The 19041-nt window shown below is 35.7% G+C and overlaps 1 protein-coding gene across 2 annotated transcripts in view; it reads left to right on the forward strand.

The window, feature by feature from the left end:
- The window catches only part of FIG4 (FIG4 phosphoinositide 5-phosphatase), a 68650-nt gene that overhangs the window by 11790 nt on the left and 37819 nt on the right, over positions 1 to 19041 (forward strand). For both annotated transcript variants that reach the window (XM_065632302.1, XM_065632301.1), the window contains exons 4-14: positions 107 to 263; positions 1053 to 1103; positions 2973 to 3121; positions 5931 to 6059; positions 7628 to 7728; positions 8158 to 8320; positions 8967 to 9064; positions 11401 to 11534; positions 13673 to 13789; positions 15328 to 15373; positions 16941 to 17089. In XM_065632302.1, coding sequence (XP_065488374.1) covers positions 107 to 263; positions 1053 to 1103; positions 2973 to 3121; positions 5931 to 6059; positions 7628 to 7728; positions 8158 to 8320; positions 8967 to 9064; positions 11401 to 11534; positions 13673 to 13789; positions 15328 to 15373; positions 16941 to 17089 — 1294 coding nt within the window. The remainder of the gene's footprint in view (positions 1 to 106; positions 264 to 1052; positions 1104 to 2972; positions 3122 to 5930; positions 6060 to 7627; positions 7729 to 8157; positions 8321 to 8966; positions 9065 to 11400; positions 11535 to 13672; positions 13790 to 15327; positions 15374 to 16940; positions 17090 to 19041) is intronic.

A 19041-nucleotide genomic window follows, 5' to 3' on the forward strand; every position in this document is an offset into this window, starting at 1 on the left:
CACATTAAGAACAAACAAAAACTCTATGAAGTCTTGAAACAATTCTGATACTGTTTTTCTAAATATGTTTGATCAAACTAATAGCATTTTAATGCTGTTTTAACAGGTTTTGTCAGGTTTTTAGAAGGCTACTACATTGTGTTAATAACAAAAAGAAGAAAAATGGCAGATATTGGAGGTCATGCAATATATAAAATAGAAGATACAAATATGATCTACATTCCAAATGACTCTGTGAGAGTCACTCATCCTGATGAAGCCAGGTAAATAATGGTGGTAAACAGTGTGTACTTTTTGAATGTTTTCTAAGCAATGGTGAACTGCAACTAGAAATTTTGGCCATGGACTTCCTTCTGTTAGTATGTCATTCAACCATTTTATCTTAGTTGATAAATTATATAAATAAACTGCTTTTCAGTCTGTACCAAGTGTGAATAGTCTAAAAGTTGTGATAAATAATGATAAATTGATATCACATAATAAATCAAGCCAATGGTAACTATTTTAAAAGTTTTCACTGATTGTAAACTTCAATCTCCCCTCTTAGAATACAACAGACCATACTATGTATATATTTATGGTGTTAGGCATTTCGTCTTTCACAGTATTATGGTTTCTTTTGAGAATTTGTAAGTGTATGACACATTGAAGTAGATTTTTCTTTTCTTGTTCATTTATTTGAGAACAGCTGTGTAAATATTTAATTCTTGTATAGTACTGTTGGGAGTTTAGTTGTATAAGTCCTAGAGAATTTGACCCACATATGTGGAAAATAGAACTACAGCTCTATCTACAACTGCCTAAAGAAACAGGGTATGTACATGAGTAGACACTACATTTAAGAAGGCTATTTGATTTATTTGATCCAGATGCTGACATTCGAGTGGGATTTCCTGTGAGAACATTACAGTAAGATAACTAGAGAACTTATGGCAAGGGTCAATATTTATATGGAGTTTAATTTCTGAGATCCTCTGAATACTTCTTGGGGTCTATGTGGTGATAACCAGATAAAGTGATAACTTTCCCTTTAACTTGAATTATTTTTCTAGGTATCTGAGAATCTTTCAAAATGTGGACCTTTCTAGCAACTTCTATTTTAGGTAAGTATTCATTACTAATTCCTTTTAAAAACTGAATGCTTATACTTGCTATAAGATTCTGCTTTTTGTTGGTGTTCTGAGGAAATAAGATACATGATCACACTACTTGTCCATTTTCATCTGTGCATTTTGAACCTGCTTTATCCTTCAGCAAATTGATTAGGAGTTGCAGTCTCCATGAAGTCGAAAAACTATAGAAATATTAGTGACGTGGTAGAAAGCAGACACTTGAAATTGCTGTTTCCACTGACTGTTCACCTTTGTCAGATTGGGCAGAAGTTCTTTCTTTAGAAAAGCGGTGTATTTCAGGGGGGTTGCGTGTCCTGCCAGTTTTTCTTTCTCAGTCTCATTCTCCAGAAATAAAGCTGTATTTGATTCAGAAACAAAGACAGAAATAGGTCCTCTTCTAAGATGCATCCTGCATAGGTACATATTTCATAGGGCCTTCTGGGCGTTACCAGTTCTCTTGCTTACTGCTTCATGAATGCCATACCTGAGACAAGTTCCTCTGTCCCAGCTACTATTAAATGGGATTGTGGGGTCAGCAGAAAAATGGGGGAAATGTGGTGATAGACCTGTCAGCGGTACGTAGAGACAAAACAAACAAAACCTCTTGCAAGTACCAAAAGGGATATCAGTCTAGAACATACTCCCTCTTGGAAAATAGAGGCTTTTTGTTACAACTGTATCTGTGAAGGTGAAACCCATGGAAGGTTCATGTCTGTTTTGTGCTTCTGCATGGAAAGGCTTTTTCACAATATAAAACCTGCCTCCTTCTTCCATGCTTTGTCTCCCAGCCTTAACATTACATGACTTTTGGGTTTCTTTCTGCTTGGAGATGATGTATACTGCTCTGTGATCATGAGTAGAGGGGAGAGGAAAAGGTTCTTACAAGACTCTCTTATAAACACACATATCAGCTTAATTTAAATTGTTCTGGGCTGAAATCATAGCCTATTTTTCTGCATGGTTTTCACATAAATCCCGAACAGAATTAGAAATCAGTTATAAGAAAACATTTGGTGGAAGGGGAAAATGGAGGGATAGCCTGAACAACTCCTACTGGGATACTGTTTAAAGGTTCTGTTATATGGAAACTGAGCATGTAAGACTGTGTGTGTTTGTTTATTTTCTAACAGATAAGCATGTCAGGTCTTTATGGAAATGTGGTGAATACATACGTTAGACTTTGTTATCATCAGCAATATACCTAAATGTCCAATGTTTAAATATATTTTTTTAGATCGTTAATGAATATCTGGAACTTACTGGGTGGGGCAGTAACCATTGATATCATCTTAGGAAAATTTTAAGAAATCTGTATTTCTGATTCAAGTGTTGTGTAAATGTGGTTTGTCCTTGGGGAAGTGAATCCTAGTGGTGTATAAAATATAGCAATTAGTGTAGAGTGTTGTCAGTATAAAAGACATGAGATGCAGAATTTGTTACTGTTGTGGGACTAATAAAAAAATCCACCTTTTGCTTATTCAGCAGCCACTGTCTTGGGATACATCTACGTTGCAGTCACAAATTTGAAGACAGATACAGTTTTTGTGGAACAAATTTTTGGCTGTTTTGAGTTCAGGTAGTAGTTAGAGTGTACTTAAATCTCAGAAAAAATTAGGTTGTCTATGTATGTGGGTATTTCAGCTATTGTACTGTAAACAATTTCTGTGTTTGTAAAGCTTCATTTGGAAATCATTTGTATCATTTGCCGTTATAGAATCAGAATCTGTGTATCTTATTTAAAAGTCTTTTTATTACTGGATAAAATAGTACTGTGTTAAATATAAGTACAGATGGAGAGTAAGGGCTTTTCTAAAAGTCCTGTGCATCTACAATTATTAATAAACGATAACTGTCTATCAGTTACAGCTATGATCTATCTCACTCCCTTCAGTATAATCTTACTGTCCTGAGAATGCCACTTGAGACACTAAAAACTGAAACAACTCAGACACGACAAGAGAGTTTTGATATATTTGAAGATGAAGGACTTTCAACGCAGGGTGGAAGTGGTAAGCCAATATGCCTAATTAAGCTCATGTTGTTGGTCATAGGTAGAACATATTTGCAATCTACTAAAGTTTACTTTTGAGGAACACTTGGGTCTTCTGTGCTGATCAGCAGTCTCATAACAGTCGTGAGTTAATAAAAGATTATAAGTGCCAGTTACAGACATGTCAATTTGAACAATGCAATTTCCAGAAGTCATTAATCATTGTTTTGTTAATTTACATTGTGACTCAGAGAGATAATGGATCATGCTGACATTTTTCAGCAATTGATTCTTAAACTGACTTGTAAGATTCCCAATAGGAAAGACTTACAAAGGGAGTGGGAAGCAATAAGTGATTAAGTACTAACAAATCTTTGTTTCATGTTGGAAAATATTGACAACAGAGGAATTGTATGAAGTTAGTATGAACTTGATGTAGTAAGCTCTGTCAGAAAGTCTAAGAAAAAATACTGATTTTAGTTGAAACTATAGCCCTCACTTTGGATCTGACATGACCATAAGAGTGTGAAGATGAACAGCCAGCCAGGAAGACTGTTTTCTCTCCCTTTTGCTTCGCACTTAAAATAAACAAACAAGAAGCAACAAACAAACAAATTCCCCTGAAATACTCAATATTTGATTTCATTCTGTTGAACTTGATGTTGTTTAATGTTTTATTGCCCTGTACTTGTACTAATTATCTGAATGCTTGTCAAAAAATATTTTTTTTTATATTGTACATGTAACACTGCTATTTTCCTTGTTTGTTCATGAAATATCAGAAATAACAGTGCTGCCTTTGATTCATAATGAACACGTTACTGTAGAAGCACTCTTAAACAGCTGTGGAGATACAACTAAGCTGCTTAGGTAGTAGGAGAACACCAATAACAATAAGATAGAGGAGGTCTGCTACTATCTTGCTTAACACTATCAACCTGATGTGGAAGCCAGCTTAGATGCAACGCAGAATTGGGATCTGTGCTTGTGTTGGTTGTACAGAGGTCCAGCAGCCTCTCTGCATTACCACCTGTGTTCGTAGTCACCTGCTGTGTCACCTCTGTTGCACAGACAACATAATGCTTGTCCTAAAGTAACTTTGATTTCTTTGAGATAGCGCGAATTGCATGAATTGTCTTCTATTTCTTCTAATCCAAAATGAATCTTCTGATGCACTGAAGAAGGAATTTATTGGTCCTGCTTTCTGTGCGTCTACAGGGACCTCTGAAGGTCTGACGAGCACATAGTTAGAATACAGAAATGCCCGAAACAACCCCCGACCCAAATTTATGCAATGCAAACTATCCACCCTTTCATTTTTGACACCCTAGAATAGGCCTACACTGACTACAACTCAAAGAGTGATAGTGAACATTCGGTAAGTAACTAGTCATCTTTGACACTGGAACTTACTATGTTAAATAGTTATAAACATCTGTCATACTGTCATTTAAATGTTTAAAAGTAGAAATAAATGCTGTACACAGTATGCCCTAAATCTGATGGAAAAATTGAAAGATAATATATTTTATTTTTAAGAAAAGAGACACACCCTACCCCCCAGTCTCTACTTCCTCACATGAAAAAGACATTAGTAACATGGTCACATATATCAGGATATCAGAAATTGGTTGTTGAATACTGCAATGTCAGAAATGACCATAAAGAGTGGAGGGAGCAATAATTCCTCCTGTGCACAGGCTCGTATCTCCAGGATCCCTCAGGAATCCATACAATGACATCGTCTCCTCCATGTCTTTGTGAAAACATTGGGAGATAAAGGTGCCATAACTGTGACCCCATCAGCAGCATGCTAATAACACACAGAACTTCATTTCCAGTTGATACCAGCAGCATATCTCTTCACATAATAGAATATGTGTAATGAATAGCCACCTCTTACTCAAGAACAAATTCTCACCAAAGTGTTTGTGGCCAGATTCCCCTGAATGTCTATGCTCCTTCACCAGAATGGTTACATCAGTTTTCCCTGGGCTTGTGGTAATTTGGGTGACTAGGTAGCAAGAGTTTGTTCAACAGCTGCATTTTCACTTTCAGAAACTTTGGCTTGTATAATTAACATACATCATGCTATGATGTATGTCATCCTGCCAGAAACTTCCTTTGACAAAACTAGACAAAAATGAAGCTAATAGAGTTGTTTCTCTTTAAGATTCAGACTTACTCAGTTCCCTTCACCACCTTCTAGTGCCAGTTGTCATCTTGGTACTCATTTTTGAAACAGAAAGGCTCGGGTTCCAGAAATATCAGAAACTGAGTTTTAATTTGCAGGTCTATGATGGCTGCATTTCTTGGTGTCGATGCAAGTTAGGAAAACCACGCTAAGTTATATGAGAAGGGGATTGACATACTTTTTGTAAAGAGGGCCAGGGCTATACACGATCTTCCAGAGCCTAATGGATGACTCCAGAACTGACCCAGAATAGAAAAGCTTATGAAGTTCTCCTATGAGAGTATTATCTACTTAACTGGGGTTGACAATTTATTTCCCTTATTATCAAATCCTCTGCTGCTACGATGCAGAGATCTCTTTCTGGAAGTATCAGAAGCTTCTGCGTGAAGGCTCTCAAATACTGCAGTGATGGGCAACCATAGAAAAACTGTAAATCGTCATAAGTCCTGAACGTCAGCACGTGCCTGAAGTTACCTGTGTTTGACAGTCTTCTAGGATGAGAGTAAATGAAATGCTGAGTTGTAGCCGAGGGAAAATTGAAATAAAAGTCCAAATACCTGGATTTTAAGACAGTCCAGTGCAGGCAAGCTTGTTTCTTAATTGCTAATGCGTTTTCATTCTAACAAATTCCTAGGTGTATTTGGGATTTGCAGTATACCTTACGAAAAGTATGTGTGGAATGGCAAGCTTCTGGAGGCAGTAAAAAATACTGTTCATCGTGACTGGCTGCTGTATATTATTCATGGATTCTGTGGGCAATCAAGTATCCTTTTACTGTTGTAATGAACGTTGGTTTATTGATTTTATTTTTTTTTTTTTTAAAGCCTGAAGGTGTGAAATATGTTGAACTATTTCTTCGTCATGTAAATACTTCTCAATTTTAGAATTATTTGTTGGATTTTATTTTCATTACTTTTTTAGGTTTTATGGCTAAACAGGAAATACGGTTATACTCTTATTACAAGGTCTTGACACAGGTAGACTGCATTCTCAGTGAGGCACTATTTGTGAGAATGAGGTTTAGTAATAAAGGACTTGAGATGATTTTAAGGCTCAGCTGTTATTTGTCACTGATATTTGAGGAAGGGGAGAAAAGCTAAACAGAACTGAATTGCTGACATAGAAATATTCTCTTACTAATCTCCTTTAAAACATTTTTTAGTAACTGAGATGTGCAGAAATTCTGTTTCTGTTGAAGAGGATGATAGAACTCCATGCCTCTGTGTGAAGAGAGTTAAGTAAACACAAGAACATCTGAAAAGTCTTTTTTCCTGCCTATATATTATCTAGAATGGGTAAATGGGTCTATGTACATTGTAGTAGGAGAAGAAAAAGCCCAAATGCATATCACACTCCAAAGAAATGCCATCTCAACATCTTAGTTGATAAGTATTTAGCATATCACAGAAACACTATGTTTTAATCATCAGTAGTATCATGTTAATTCAAAAGCCTGTCAAAATATCTGGGTAAGAAAATACAATTATGAAGCTAAAGTCAGTGATGTCTTTGCAAAATTTGATTTAGGGTTGGTTTTTTTTATGATTGTAGGGCTGCCGGTCTTTGGCTTGGTCCTCATACGAAAATCTAGATATGTTTTTATAAACCACTATTTTGTCTGGGGTCCTAGTCAAAGTGGTAGCTGTGGATCTGAGCACCAGCATTATCCCTGCAGCTGCTTTGTGAGTGACAACAGTCTTTGTGCTGGGTACTTGATGATCAAACGTCTTCTTCCCTTTTTCTTGTGCCACCTTCACAATAAGGAAACAGTGATAGTCATGCTAGACATATCATTCTATTTTTTTTTTTTTAATAAAAAATAAAAAGCCTAAAAGAGAGCCACCACTACATCTGTAGCTGTTTGCCTCTGGCTTTCAGTTATTGTTACTTAAGTAGCTGCAAATTTGTGTACTTTTCCAGACAAATAATTAGACGATGACTAACATACCTGATGTGAAAATAGAAGCTCCCAGGCTTTAATCCTAGTGTTCACAAAAGCAGTATTTGCAGCCCAAGGTGAATCTTGCACCTATTTCATCTCCGTTGTCACTTCATAAAATAGAAATACTTACCTTCCATATGTCGTGTAAAGTGGTTGATGTGTCGTAATGTAGATTCCTTTTTCAAAGTTCTTAAAAACAATTGTGGAAAATGGCAATGCTCTTTCCCAGCTGTGAAAGAAATTTGGAAGAGATGCTCTTCTCTGTTGGGGAGATTTCAGTAAATCAGATGTCTCACTTTCATACACCTTTTTTAGAATTTATTTTTGCTTGCATGAAGTAAGTGAACAAAAATTGCACATGACATGTAAACCTTAACTTCTCTTTCAAGAACTGTTAATATATGGTCGCCCTATATATGTCACTCTGATAGCCAGAAGATCAAGCAAATTTGCTGGAACACGTTTTCTGAAACGAGGAGCAAACTGTGAGGTAAATTAAATGTGATTTTAGTGGTTCTTGAGCTTGTCTCACTGGAGAACTGAAATATTTCAGAGAGTTGTTAGGGCTTTGATTGTAAATTATGCTGTTAGATAACATTATCACAGCTATCATTACATTTTTAATTCTGATAATAAAGCTGTTGTTAAAATAAGTCTTAACCAGCAATTCTTTCTTATTTATTCATTTTTTAAAAAATTTTTTACACTTAGAGATAATGTTATTTCCCAAATAGAGAAAAAAAGAAAATCTAATAATATACATTTAGGGACAAATGAGAATTTAACCTTCACTGGTGTTCTCTCTACTGTGATTTGGTATTTTACAGTTTAGTTGTACTCTGTAATGATCAGTTCTTTATAATGCATGCAGCTCTGAAGTGTCATGTCTACATCATATGTGTATTTCTGTTTGTTTTAGGGAGATGTTGCTAATGAAGTGGAAACTGAACAAATACTTTACGATGCTTCAGTGATGTCCTTTTCTGCTGGAAGTTATTCTTCCTACGTTCAGGTTCGAGGATCTGTCCCTCTGTACTGGTCTCAGGATATTTCAACTATGATGCCTAAGCCGCCCATAACATGTATGTACAAATTATTCTTTGTGGTAGTTAATGGTTAGCGCTGTGTCCTAAAGGAACATATGAAAGGATAAGTAAAAATTAAATTTGCAAAAAATGAACAAATGTCTATGCATTTGTTCTTTGGGAAGCCATAATTTAAGGTAAACCAATGTTCTTCATTATGAACATCATGGCATACAAGCATTCAACCATATAAAAAGCTGCCTTTGGTGAAATTGACTAGAAAAAAATTCTCCATCTTAAACTTCACATTCAGAAATAAAATACAAAAAATGTCTGTTTGAGGATATCCACTTTCTTTGTGCTTATTACTTTGTATACAAAGTTAGTTACATTTATCTTAGTGTTGTGCATATAATTTTGAGCCTATTGAAAATGGTGGAATACATCTGGGATAAGTTTAGTGGGGCCAGAATAATTGCACTTTTTAAGCATCTCATTTAGGTTTTGGTTAAGAAGTCACTTCCAATTTGGAAAAGAGAAGATCTTTTTTATCAGCTTTTGCATGAAAAGAGGGGAGTGTATGTAATTGTATAATTACTATTACAGAATTAGTATGTATTCTGTGAAGAGTACTTTTAAGGGAAAATGATTTAAGTGACTACAGCTTGCTTAATGTAGTCCTGGATATATGTATTTGTTGCAGTGGACCAAGCAGATCCTTTTGCACATGTTGCTGCTCTTCACTTTGACCAAATGCTTCAGAGATTTGGCTCTCCCATTATTATTTTGAATCTTGTGAAGGTACAATATTTTGAATATGTTCTGTATGTTTTCTGATTTGTAATATGATGCTTATTTTTGTACAGTCTGTGTGTAATTTTGGTTGTGCTCTAAACTAATACTAGCTTATAAATAGCATATTTTGTTCGTAAGTCTCATCCTACATGGGAAGGTGCATAACTTTCTAACTGCTTCCACTACAGCCCTTCAAAAAAAGAAGTGAGAGTTGGAGTTGTTCAGCCTGGAGAAGAGAAGGCTCCAGGGAGACCTTATTGTGGCCTTTCAGTACTTAAAGGGTACTTATACGAAAGATGAGAACAGACTTTTTAGCAGGGCTTGTTACAACAGGACAAGGGATAATGATTTTAAAGTAAAAAAGGAGAGATTCAGGCTACATATATGGGAGAACGTGGTTACAATGAGGGTGCTGAAACACTGGCCCAGGTTGCCCAGAGAGGTGGTAGATGCCCCATCCCTGGAGACATTCAAGGCCGGGCTGGACAGGGCTCTGAGCAACCTGATCTAGTTGAAGATGTCCCTGCTCATTGCAGGGGGTTGGACTAGGTGACCTTTGAAGGTCCCTTCCAACCTATTCCATTCTGTGATAGACTTCTTCCAGTATCCTTTCAGTGTTGTTTTCAGGTTCCACGCGAAGTGAGGTTTGTAGGCTTTGTGACACAGTAGACTGAATTATTTGAAATATTATAATAGAGACTTCTGTTGTTTACTCGGTCTGGTGGAGTCATGGAAGTACGAGCTGAGGAGAAAACTGCAGCATCTGATGCTGAGTAACAGGCAGTGGCAGCAGGGCTGGACTGATGGGGGGAGCTTCATGATTGCTGCACTAATTTGGTTCACTGCTGTGCGAGAGGCTGTGGTACGAAGTCTGGATGCTGGGTGGCACTGTCATTTTGGTTATTACTTCTGGTATTTGTGTTGGGGGGGAGGGGTTTGCCTCTTTTTTGTTGTTGTTCTGATCCAACCACTTTTTTCTGATGGTATCTGTTTCCACATTTATGCTTAGTATATTGATTAGTTTTACTTGAATCATATCTTATTTCTTTTTTGACTTTGAAAAATATTTTATTTAGCATATTGTAGAACTGTATTCAGTAGAAAAAAGGATCTTTTATGTGCATATGGAATCTGTTACTAGTATAAAAAATAGGGAAAATACAAAAGAAAGGCTTTTAAAACTCTTAAGTTGTAGTAAATGGCAACTAGGTAACCTATTTTCTATTTCTAGAAGCTTTCCTGTGTAGGAGTGCTTTTAAGACTCTCCAGTAGTCTATGGAATCAACTTAGGATAGCATTTGTTGACAAGAAAATTATTTTGTCTATTACAGACAGACATAGCTTTGAAAAGCCATTGTTACAGTGTGAGTCAAGGCTCATATGACCTTTCCATGTGAATCATCATATGTTTTTATTCACAGGGCTTTTGATACGGTGGCTGAAAATGTATCTCTTTCTTTCCATTTCTGTAGATGCTCAATAATAAGATGCTAAAATTCATGTCCCTTTATTACTTTATGTACTGCTTTAAAAAATAAAGGCAGCAGGGGGAAAAGCCCCCAAACCTGAACACCTTTTTTTGGATGTTGCCATTGCTTTTACATAAATGCTAAGTGTTTCTATCTCCAATACTTTTAAAATTTGATTTCTTAAATGTTGATGAAACATAAGTCTATGTCCTCCTTTATCTGTCTATCCTAGAAACCTGTTAACTAGCAATTAATGTATTAGGCTTCCTTTGGGTTTATTTATGACTGCTATTATATATTAAAAGAAGTTTCTATAACTTAAGCTCAGTATAGGTTTTAGTTTGGATGAAGTTGAGAGCAAAGAACATACGGAGTGCCAAAACATATGGTACAGTCAGAGAATGGCAAGATAATTCTAATTTTTTAAAAATATTGCAAGACTGGGAGATGGGAGCTGTTGTCCTCCATCTCCTGTCAATAATGGAGAAGAATTTGCCTGGGTCCTCTTGTACCACAGAATTGAGTGCGATACTTTCCTTTCTGCCTCCATATATTTCCTCCATATAACCACTTTTGCTTCTGTGTGCTTTTCTTTGCTCTTATAGGGTTCCATTTTTCAGAAAATGATTATGTACAGTTGAGATGAATGACTTTTACTACTAATACAGATCAATTGTTAAAAGCCCAGAATGTTTAGATTTTTCTGTCTCATTGTGTTCTTAATTTAATTGTACTAGTTTTGAAGAAGTGCTCACTGTTATTACAGCTTCCACTTTTAATTTCTGTTTTATATACATACATGTATATGTATACAGGTTACATACATTTGTTAATGAAACTTGTAACGTTAACTTCTTTTTCTTCTTGGTAAAGGAACGTGAAAAAAGAAAGCATGAAAGGATTCTTAGTGAAGAACTTGTTGCTGCTGTGACATATCTCAACCAGTTTTTACCTCCAGAGCATGCAATTATATATATACCGTGGGATATGGCCAAATACACAAAAAGGTAGAAAAGATCCTCCTTTGTACTAGTGCCCTTAGCCACAACACAAATACCTGTATGCTACTGAGTGTCTCTCTTTTCAGTTGAATGTAGCTTAGGAATGATGGGAGAAATCTGTTACAATCTTTGGACAGAATAAAACCTCAGCTTTTTGAAGGATTTTTAATGCTTTCTAGTTTGTTTGTTTGTTTATTTTTAACGAAGTAGAGCAAAACCTGAAAACCTGGAAATTCTCTGTAAAGGAAAATTTTAGAGAAAAGCCACCAAAAAGCCATCAACATTCAATCTTTATTCTGAATTTGTCAAAACACTGCTTTTTGGGGATGTTCCCATTCAGTCATTGAATTTATTGAGTTACAAAATTTTGGAAAACAAGGAGTTTCATATCCATCAGTCTTTTCCATTTCTTCTTCCAAAAGGAAATCAGGACATTAATTTCAATGTTATATAACATTTAAATTATTAGAAGCATGTATCTTAGAAAGCCAAATATATTCTATTAACTTCTGAAATTTTGGACAACAGAATGCTGTACTAGTATCATTTGAAAAGGATAAATGTTTTCCTAAATGTATAAATATTTACAAGGCATAAACATTTGAAATCTATAGGTGTGGATTGCTATTCCTAAGTAACACACAGCTGGGTTGTAAAGTTCTCTCACCTGCATATGTCTAATGTATCTTATAATGCCAAAAATTCTAGAAGAATGACCAGAGTTGTTGCACCAGCTTTCAGGTATCTGTTACTACATCAGCCTGAGCAAAACAATGGAAAAACTGGTATAGTTCAAAGGACGGGAATATAATTAATGTTTGATAAAATTATATGAAAAAAGCTTTGGAAAACAATTCTTATTCATTTTTTGAGATAAGTGGTTGATATGGTTGGTCGGGTATGTGTGAAACTGTTACTTTAAAGTTTGATGCGGTTTCACACTACATTTTTATTCTAAAATGGCATTGTGTACAGTTAGGTGTATATTCAATTGTTTCTGTTATGCTTAAATATCAAATCTCAAAAGAAGGCTAGATTTCCTTTCAGAGGGTATGCTAGATGCAAGTTCTTGGGTTTTAAATGGAGTGATGCTGCTGAAGCTTAATGGCCTATCCTATGTGAGAAATTATACTAGGGGATCAAAAGATTCCCCTTCTAGCTTTAAGCTCGCTGTATATTTGTATACATATCCAGCCTAGTACAGATATAAAAAGTACCTGAGGGCTCGAACAAGATTAATTCTGTATGCAAGCCAGAGGTACTTAAGAATAGAAGGTAATGTATATGTCTGCCTAAAGAACTGACAGTTTCAGGAATGCTGAGAACATTTTTGCTTCAACATGTAGCTTTGAAGTTTCCTGGAAAAGTAGTACTGGTGGAAACATTCCAAAATATTGCTTCCATCTCAGTGTAAGCGGTCTTTAAAAAACAGATCATTGGTTTTTGTTACTTGAAATGTAAACACTGTAATAAAAACTTTGAAAATAAAATTATGAGTAAACAGAAGTTAAAATCCCCAACAATGAACAGATGGATACCCTGATCTGAGCAGAAGATGCAGGAGATTGTGAAGGCCACACATGGAAACAAATGTTACTAAACAATATAGCACTTTGCAAACAAAAGGAGGGGATATATTTCAGCATAATCATATATCCTTTTCTGCCTCATTCTTGTTTTTTGAATCACAGAAAGTTTGTTAGAGAAAAATTAGTGTGACATAAAAGTCAAGGAGTTTTAGATTTTTGAAGTCTTCTACTTCTAGTTTATGTAATATGTTTTATTATTATAATAAGTAAACAAAATTGCTCAGCTACCATCAGTGTCTGTTTTCTATGTCTGTAAAATATAAGAAAACTGCAGACCTACTTACTGTTAGATAAATAAAGCTGTGATGTGAGTTTTCCTTTAAATAATTTCCAAGCGTTCCAAGCAGTATTTTTTTTTTTTTTTTTTTTTTTTTAGTATTAATAGAATCATAGAATGTCCTGAGTTGGAAGGGAGCCACAAGGATCATCAAGTCCAACTCGTGGCCCTGCACAGGACAACCCCACAGTTCACACCATGTGTCTGAGGGCGTTGTCCAGTCTCTTCTTGAACGCTGCCAGGTTCATATGTCTTGACTGTCTGTTTTCTCTCCTCAGCAAACTTTGCAATGTCCTTGATAGACTGAATGTGATTGCAGAAAGCGTAGTAAAGAAAACCGGATTTTTTGTAAATCGGCCTGATTCCTACTGCAGTATCTTGCGGCCAGATGAAAAGTATGTATCATTTAATTGATGCATAATGAATAACATCTATTGCTTGGAGAATTGTCTGGAATGTCTGTGCCCATTACATTATTTCTTATTTTAAGGCTTCAGTTACTATGAAATAATATAAATTGTTATTAAGTTATAGCTAAGAGGATCACAGTCAGAGGCACATGCTAAGGAATACTAAAACTCTGAAAAATCTATAGAGAGTGTGATTATGCAGCTGTTGTTCTACTTATAATGAATTCTGATTTTAAAAAACTATTTGTAAGTTGTAATCTGTGCCATGGGTGTTTATAGACGTTTGCGGTTTTTTTCACCTTAACCAAAGGAATCCTAAATTTGGGGGTTAAATTTACCACTTTGTTAAATTTACAAAGCAAACAACATTTGGAATTTAATAAGTAACTTGTTTTGAGGCATACTAATAAAATACGTATCATCTAAGTGTTAATGAGTCAAGTGTTTTCTGACTGATTTTGTGGTATTCATACATACAAAATTTTAAACTTTTTTTTTTAAATAGAAGCTGTGTTTGCTTAGACTGCTGCAGAAGCACAGTGATTTAATCAGCTGAATTCTCTCAAGTCCTTGAAAATCCAGAAGTTAAATAACTTCCAAGTTAAAAATTCTATATGTTTTTGATCCAAGTTTTCGTGTTAGGGATCTAATTCATCACTACCCAAATGGGCATTCATATTTTACCTTAAGAGCATTCTTGCCTTTTTAGCCTCACTTCATTTAGAAACAATCTGAACCAAAGCTCTCATGGACTCTAAGAGCTTTTCTCTGCTGTGCAATGCAGCAAACATGGCAGCTGCAAACTGGCATGAACAAGATCAATGCATCATCAATACATCCATGTAATGCTGTGTTCTGTAGAGACAGTCTGGTGAGTCGCAAAAGCAGTTTATAGGTTTGCCATAGCAGTCCCCCAGTCAGACTAGGTAACCCTATTAACTTGTAAATATTCAATAGTTTGGGGGTTGCTGGTGCTGAACAAAACTGCTCCTCTACCTCAAAATGTCATTAACTTCTGACTCATGTTCTCTGCCTCTGGGTACACTATGGCCTGTAGAGAATTTCAAGACCTAGAGGATAAATAGCCCATGTGCCTAGAATCAGCATGAGGGGGAGATTTAAATCAACCAGCTTGTGCTGAGAGGTATGTTGTGCCTCTTCCAGTCATTGGCATTGTACCTACTGCAATTTTTGTGCACTGAAGACCCAGTCTAGCGAGGCTGCTGTCACAGTCTATTTTATAGGAAGCAAAGGAAATATTTTCTATGGCTTTGGAATGTTTCTACTTCAAGGCTAAATTTTTTTGCAATGCAGTTTACATGCAAAACCTTACTACTCTTTGGACTTTCTGCTTTCTGCTCAACGCTTTCTGCTGTTCAGGGGGTATCAATTTTGCTTTGTGGCAGGTTTTTAATTGTCACCTCTTTTCACTGAGAAGATCAATACATGGTATGATCTGGGTGGTTTGGTTTTGGTTTTTTTTTAAATTATGTGTAAGTCATTCTGTTTTGTGTCTTTTTCAGGTGGAATGAACTGGGAGGTTGTGTTGTTTCCACTGGACGCTTGCAGGTACTAAAATAATATTCTTTATTAATTCATAGTTATAGTGATGTAGATCAGCATTCTTAAAGCACCAGTGAACCATTTCACTGAAATACCCAATTGGTGATTCACAGATTGCTCTTAAATTAATGTTTGTAGTAAAAAGCATTATAGCGGTCCATCCCAGAAACCCAGTTGCGAAATAAAGCTTAAAGTTCTTGGGTGGCATCACAAAAGCTTACGCTGTTGGAATTATATTTTTCTGGAGGTAGTCTGAGAAATACTCATATTTTAAACTAGTTTCAATTACTATTTAGTCTGCTATCTACCAGTGCTGCTACACAGGTAGCGCTACAGCTAACAGCAGCAACATTTTAGCGAACTGCATAATACAATGTTAGATTGAAGAGATAAGGAATGAACATACTTAAGTCTGGTGACACATTCATACACATGAAAATGGGTTATTAAAAGCATTTTAACCACTGCTGAATATTCTGTACGTGGTTATAATTTCCATCTCTAAAATAAAATACAGCTGGCAACACTGCTTTCTTTAAGGTCATTAAAGTGCTGACTAAACTATAGAGTAACAGATTTAAACCTGAATGTTATGATTGTATATCCTGAGCACAAGCTGTATTCGTAAGACCATTCCTTTACTACCTCATCACTAGGGTATGTTTGTTGAAGGCAGATAAACAACGGAGTAGATAGAATTTGATGTGTTTTATTTTAAAACAGATCAATGCTAGTTCAATTTTTTTAAAAATTTGGTCTTACGAGTTTATTTGTATTAAGGCTATAATGGTTTTATCTGTCTTTCAACTTAATAATTAGATGTAGTCACCATAGGCATACAATGTAAGCATTTGGATTATGGTTCATCTTATCTTGGAATAGACATCTTGTGAGTCACACCCAAAAAATGCTTCTTTATTAAAATAATAAAAGTTTAGCTGGCTGACTTGTATGATGCCATATATATATGAGCAGAAGAATCCCCCGTGCTGTTATATTAAAATGTTTCTTGCAACTGTTCATATTCTAAAATAAGTTTCTATGTGCATTATGGAACTGAAGAATGGTGGTGCAAGCAGCATGAAAGAATATGTACATGACGGTGACCTTCAGCAAAATGTTCATGTGTGTTGCTCCAGATATGGAAAGCTTATATAGAAGCACCATCATTGTAGAACCGTAGCAGGCTGAAGGTGCGCTTTATTTTTTGCAGTAGTTACAGCATACTTGAAAACAAGTACCAAAATAAGTACCTTCTTCACCGAAATAACAGCCTTTCTTTTTAAGGTAAATCTTTAGAGCTGTTTGTAAGTTAAAGGAGAAATACACTTTGTGTGATGATAGAAGCAAGAATATTTTGAAAGCAGGCCTTACAGCAGTCTAATGTATAATAGCTTGCTAGAGTTGCTTTTTAATATTTTTTAAAAATGTCTTTGCTCAAATTTTTGTGAACTGACAAAAAATTCAGTATTTGAGATTTGACAAATCTTGAGATAGTGGGGAAAAAAGTAATAATCATGAGTGTAGTAATTTGTTGCTTAAGAAAAGTCTCTTATTTGGTTTGCTTTACCAGACTGGAGTTCTCCGAACCAATTGTGTGGACTGTTTGGATCGCACTAACACAGCCCAGTTTATGGTGGGAAAATGTGCTTTGGCATACCAGCTCTATTCATTGGGATTGATTGATAAACCCAATTTACAATTTGATACGGATGCTGTTAGGTAAGATAAATTAATAAGTTGTGTCGTGGTTTTATTTTTTAATGAAGTATCGAGATTTAGGAAAAGTATGTCTATATAGAAAAAGAGTGCAATTTTTTCTTTTGGAATGATTTAACAATGTTTATTTATGCAAGTTCAAAAAATCATCCGTACTTGAAATTTTCTTCAGAAAGGCCAGACACGCTGAAAATTTGCTCTTCTGGAAGAGTATGTTAATCAGGCTTCTTACAAGATAGCTGCTTCACTTCATTCTCTTTATATGCCTAAACTTAAACCAAAGAGTTTCCCTTTTAGATAAATGTAACAAAAACCCCCACACCAGTCTTTCACACTTACTTCACTTGCTTGACTCAAAATGCGAGCAAAAAATGAAAATCGAGATAAGTACGTGCTTTTATGGAGAATGCCAAACTGATATTATATAGAAGTACATCTTACCTTGCTCTTTCCTGCTTTTCCTTTGGAAAAAATCTGTGCTTTTTGATTTATCAAAGAAAAGTTTTCAGCAAAGTTGTTCTCTCAGATCAAGTATCAGCGATACTTTTTCAAGCATCCTCAAACCATTTAAGAAAACTCAGCATTTAAATTGAAATGCTCTGGGGGTCAGGGGAAACTAAGCTACTTAACTTGTGAATATGCTTCAGAAATTAATGTAAGAGTCCTTGAGGTGATGTGTTTTTATTCTTTATAGCTGTTGTTGTGACTGTGAAACTTATGGCTTCATTGCTGGGTTTGACCTAGTGGCTTATTGGTTTTAGAACATGAAGACATAACTCGTGTTTCAGAAAAGACAAAGTACTCCATCTCCCCTTTACTCATGTCCCAAGTTCCCTGTCTATCTTCTCTCCCTCATTTCCTCTCTGTGCCCCAACCACACAAATTTCCATCTCTTACCATCATCTCTTAAGATTATAGTGGTTGCTTCATCTCTGGTTTTCCCAGTACCTTGTTTCTCATCTCTCTGAAATGTGCCTATTAGCCTGGTATAAAAGATTACTTTTATCCAGCCACATTTGACTTATTTTTTTTCTTCTCCATTTTACTAGACGTATGCCTGTCTGAAACTGGTTTTGTCATCTGTTGAAACTTATTTCTGAAGTGTTCAGAATAATTTAAAAATCCTGCTCTATAAATGCAACAAATTTTAGAGACAGGCATGTGCTATACTGTCTCTCCATTGTGCAGTCTTTCACTTGAACCTCTTCCATCCTTGTTGCCTGCATTGTCTCACATTGAGTATCTGCTCCCTGCGTACTCTGCCCCTTCATGTACACTCTACTAACTGGCCAAAGAGGGTAATCTGTAGCAGTCTGTCTTCCTTAATTTAGCTAACGTGTCTGAAAACCTAACTTTTAAAAATCACATTCTTTGACTGTCCTTGTAATTCTGATTTTTCTTATATGGTCTCACTGGCTGCGATTCAGAATTTCTATTGAACTAGATTTCTGAAGTCAGTATTTTATTTTGGTTGACTGCCCTGAAGGATAAGGAAACCATGGGTCTTGGAACAGTCCAATTTTGCGTCTAGCAAGATTAATCTTAATGACTTTGCACAGGACTGTTTCTGCAAGCTATATTTCTTAGTGATTCCTTCAGTGTAATTGTTTTCCTATGGAGGAAGTTTCCTAGACAAAGTGTACATTAGCAGCTTATTTTGTCACATGTAGTTAACTTTTCTCTCTACAGATGACTAGTCTTTGTTTGACTGTAGGCTTAATAATTTGGGGCTGTGGAAGAGTAATTTAATTCTACGAGTCCTTTCCAAATCAAGTGGATCAACGCCCTTAATGAATTTAAAGTTATCTGCTTTCTGTGAACCTTTATCGTGTAGGGTCACTGCAACTCTGTTCATCAATCTGCCATGGTTGACTGGGAAATTTCTGAGAGGTATCATCCTTTTACCTGCCAGTCATTGTCTTCTACCAGCTTTTTAGCTTTTAGCTGGCCAGGAT

This window comes from Caloenas nicobarica, chromosome 3 (assembly GCF_036013445.1).
Source record: "Caloenas nicobarica isolate bCalNic1 chromosome 3, bCalNic1.hap1, whole genome shotgun sequence".
NCBI classification, from domain to species: domain Eukaryota; kingdom Metazoa; phylum Chordata; class Aves; order Columbiformes; family Columbidae; genus Caloenas; species Caloenas nicobarica.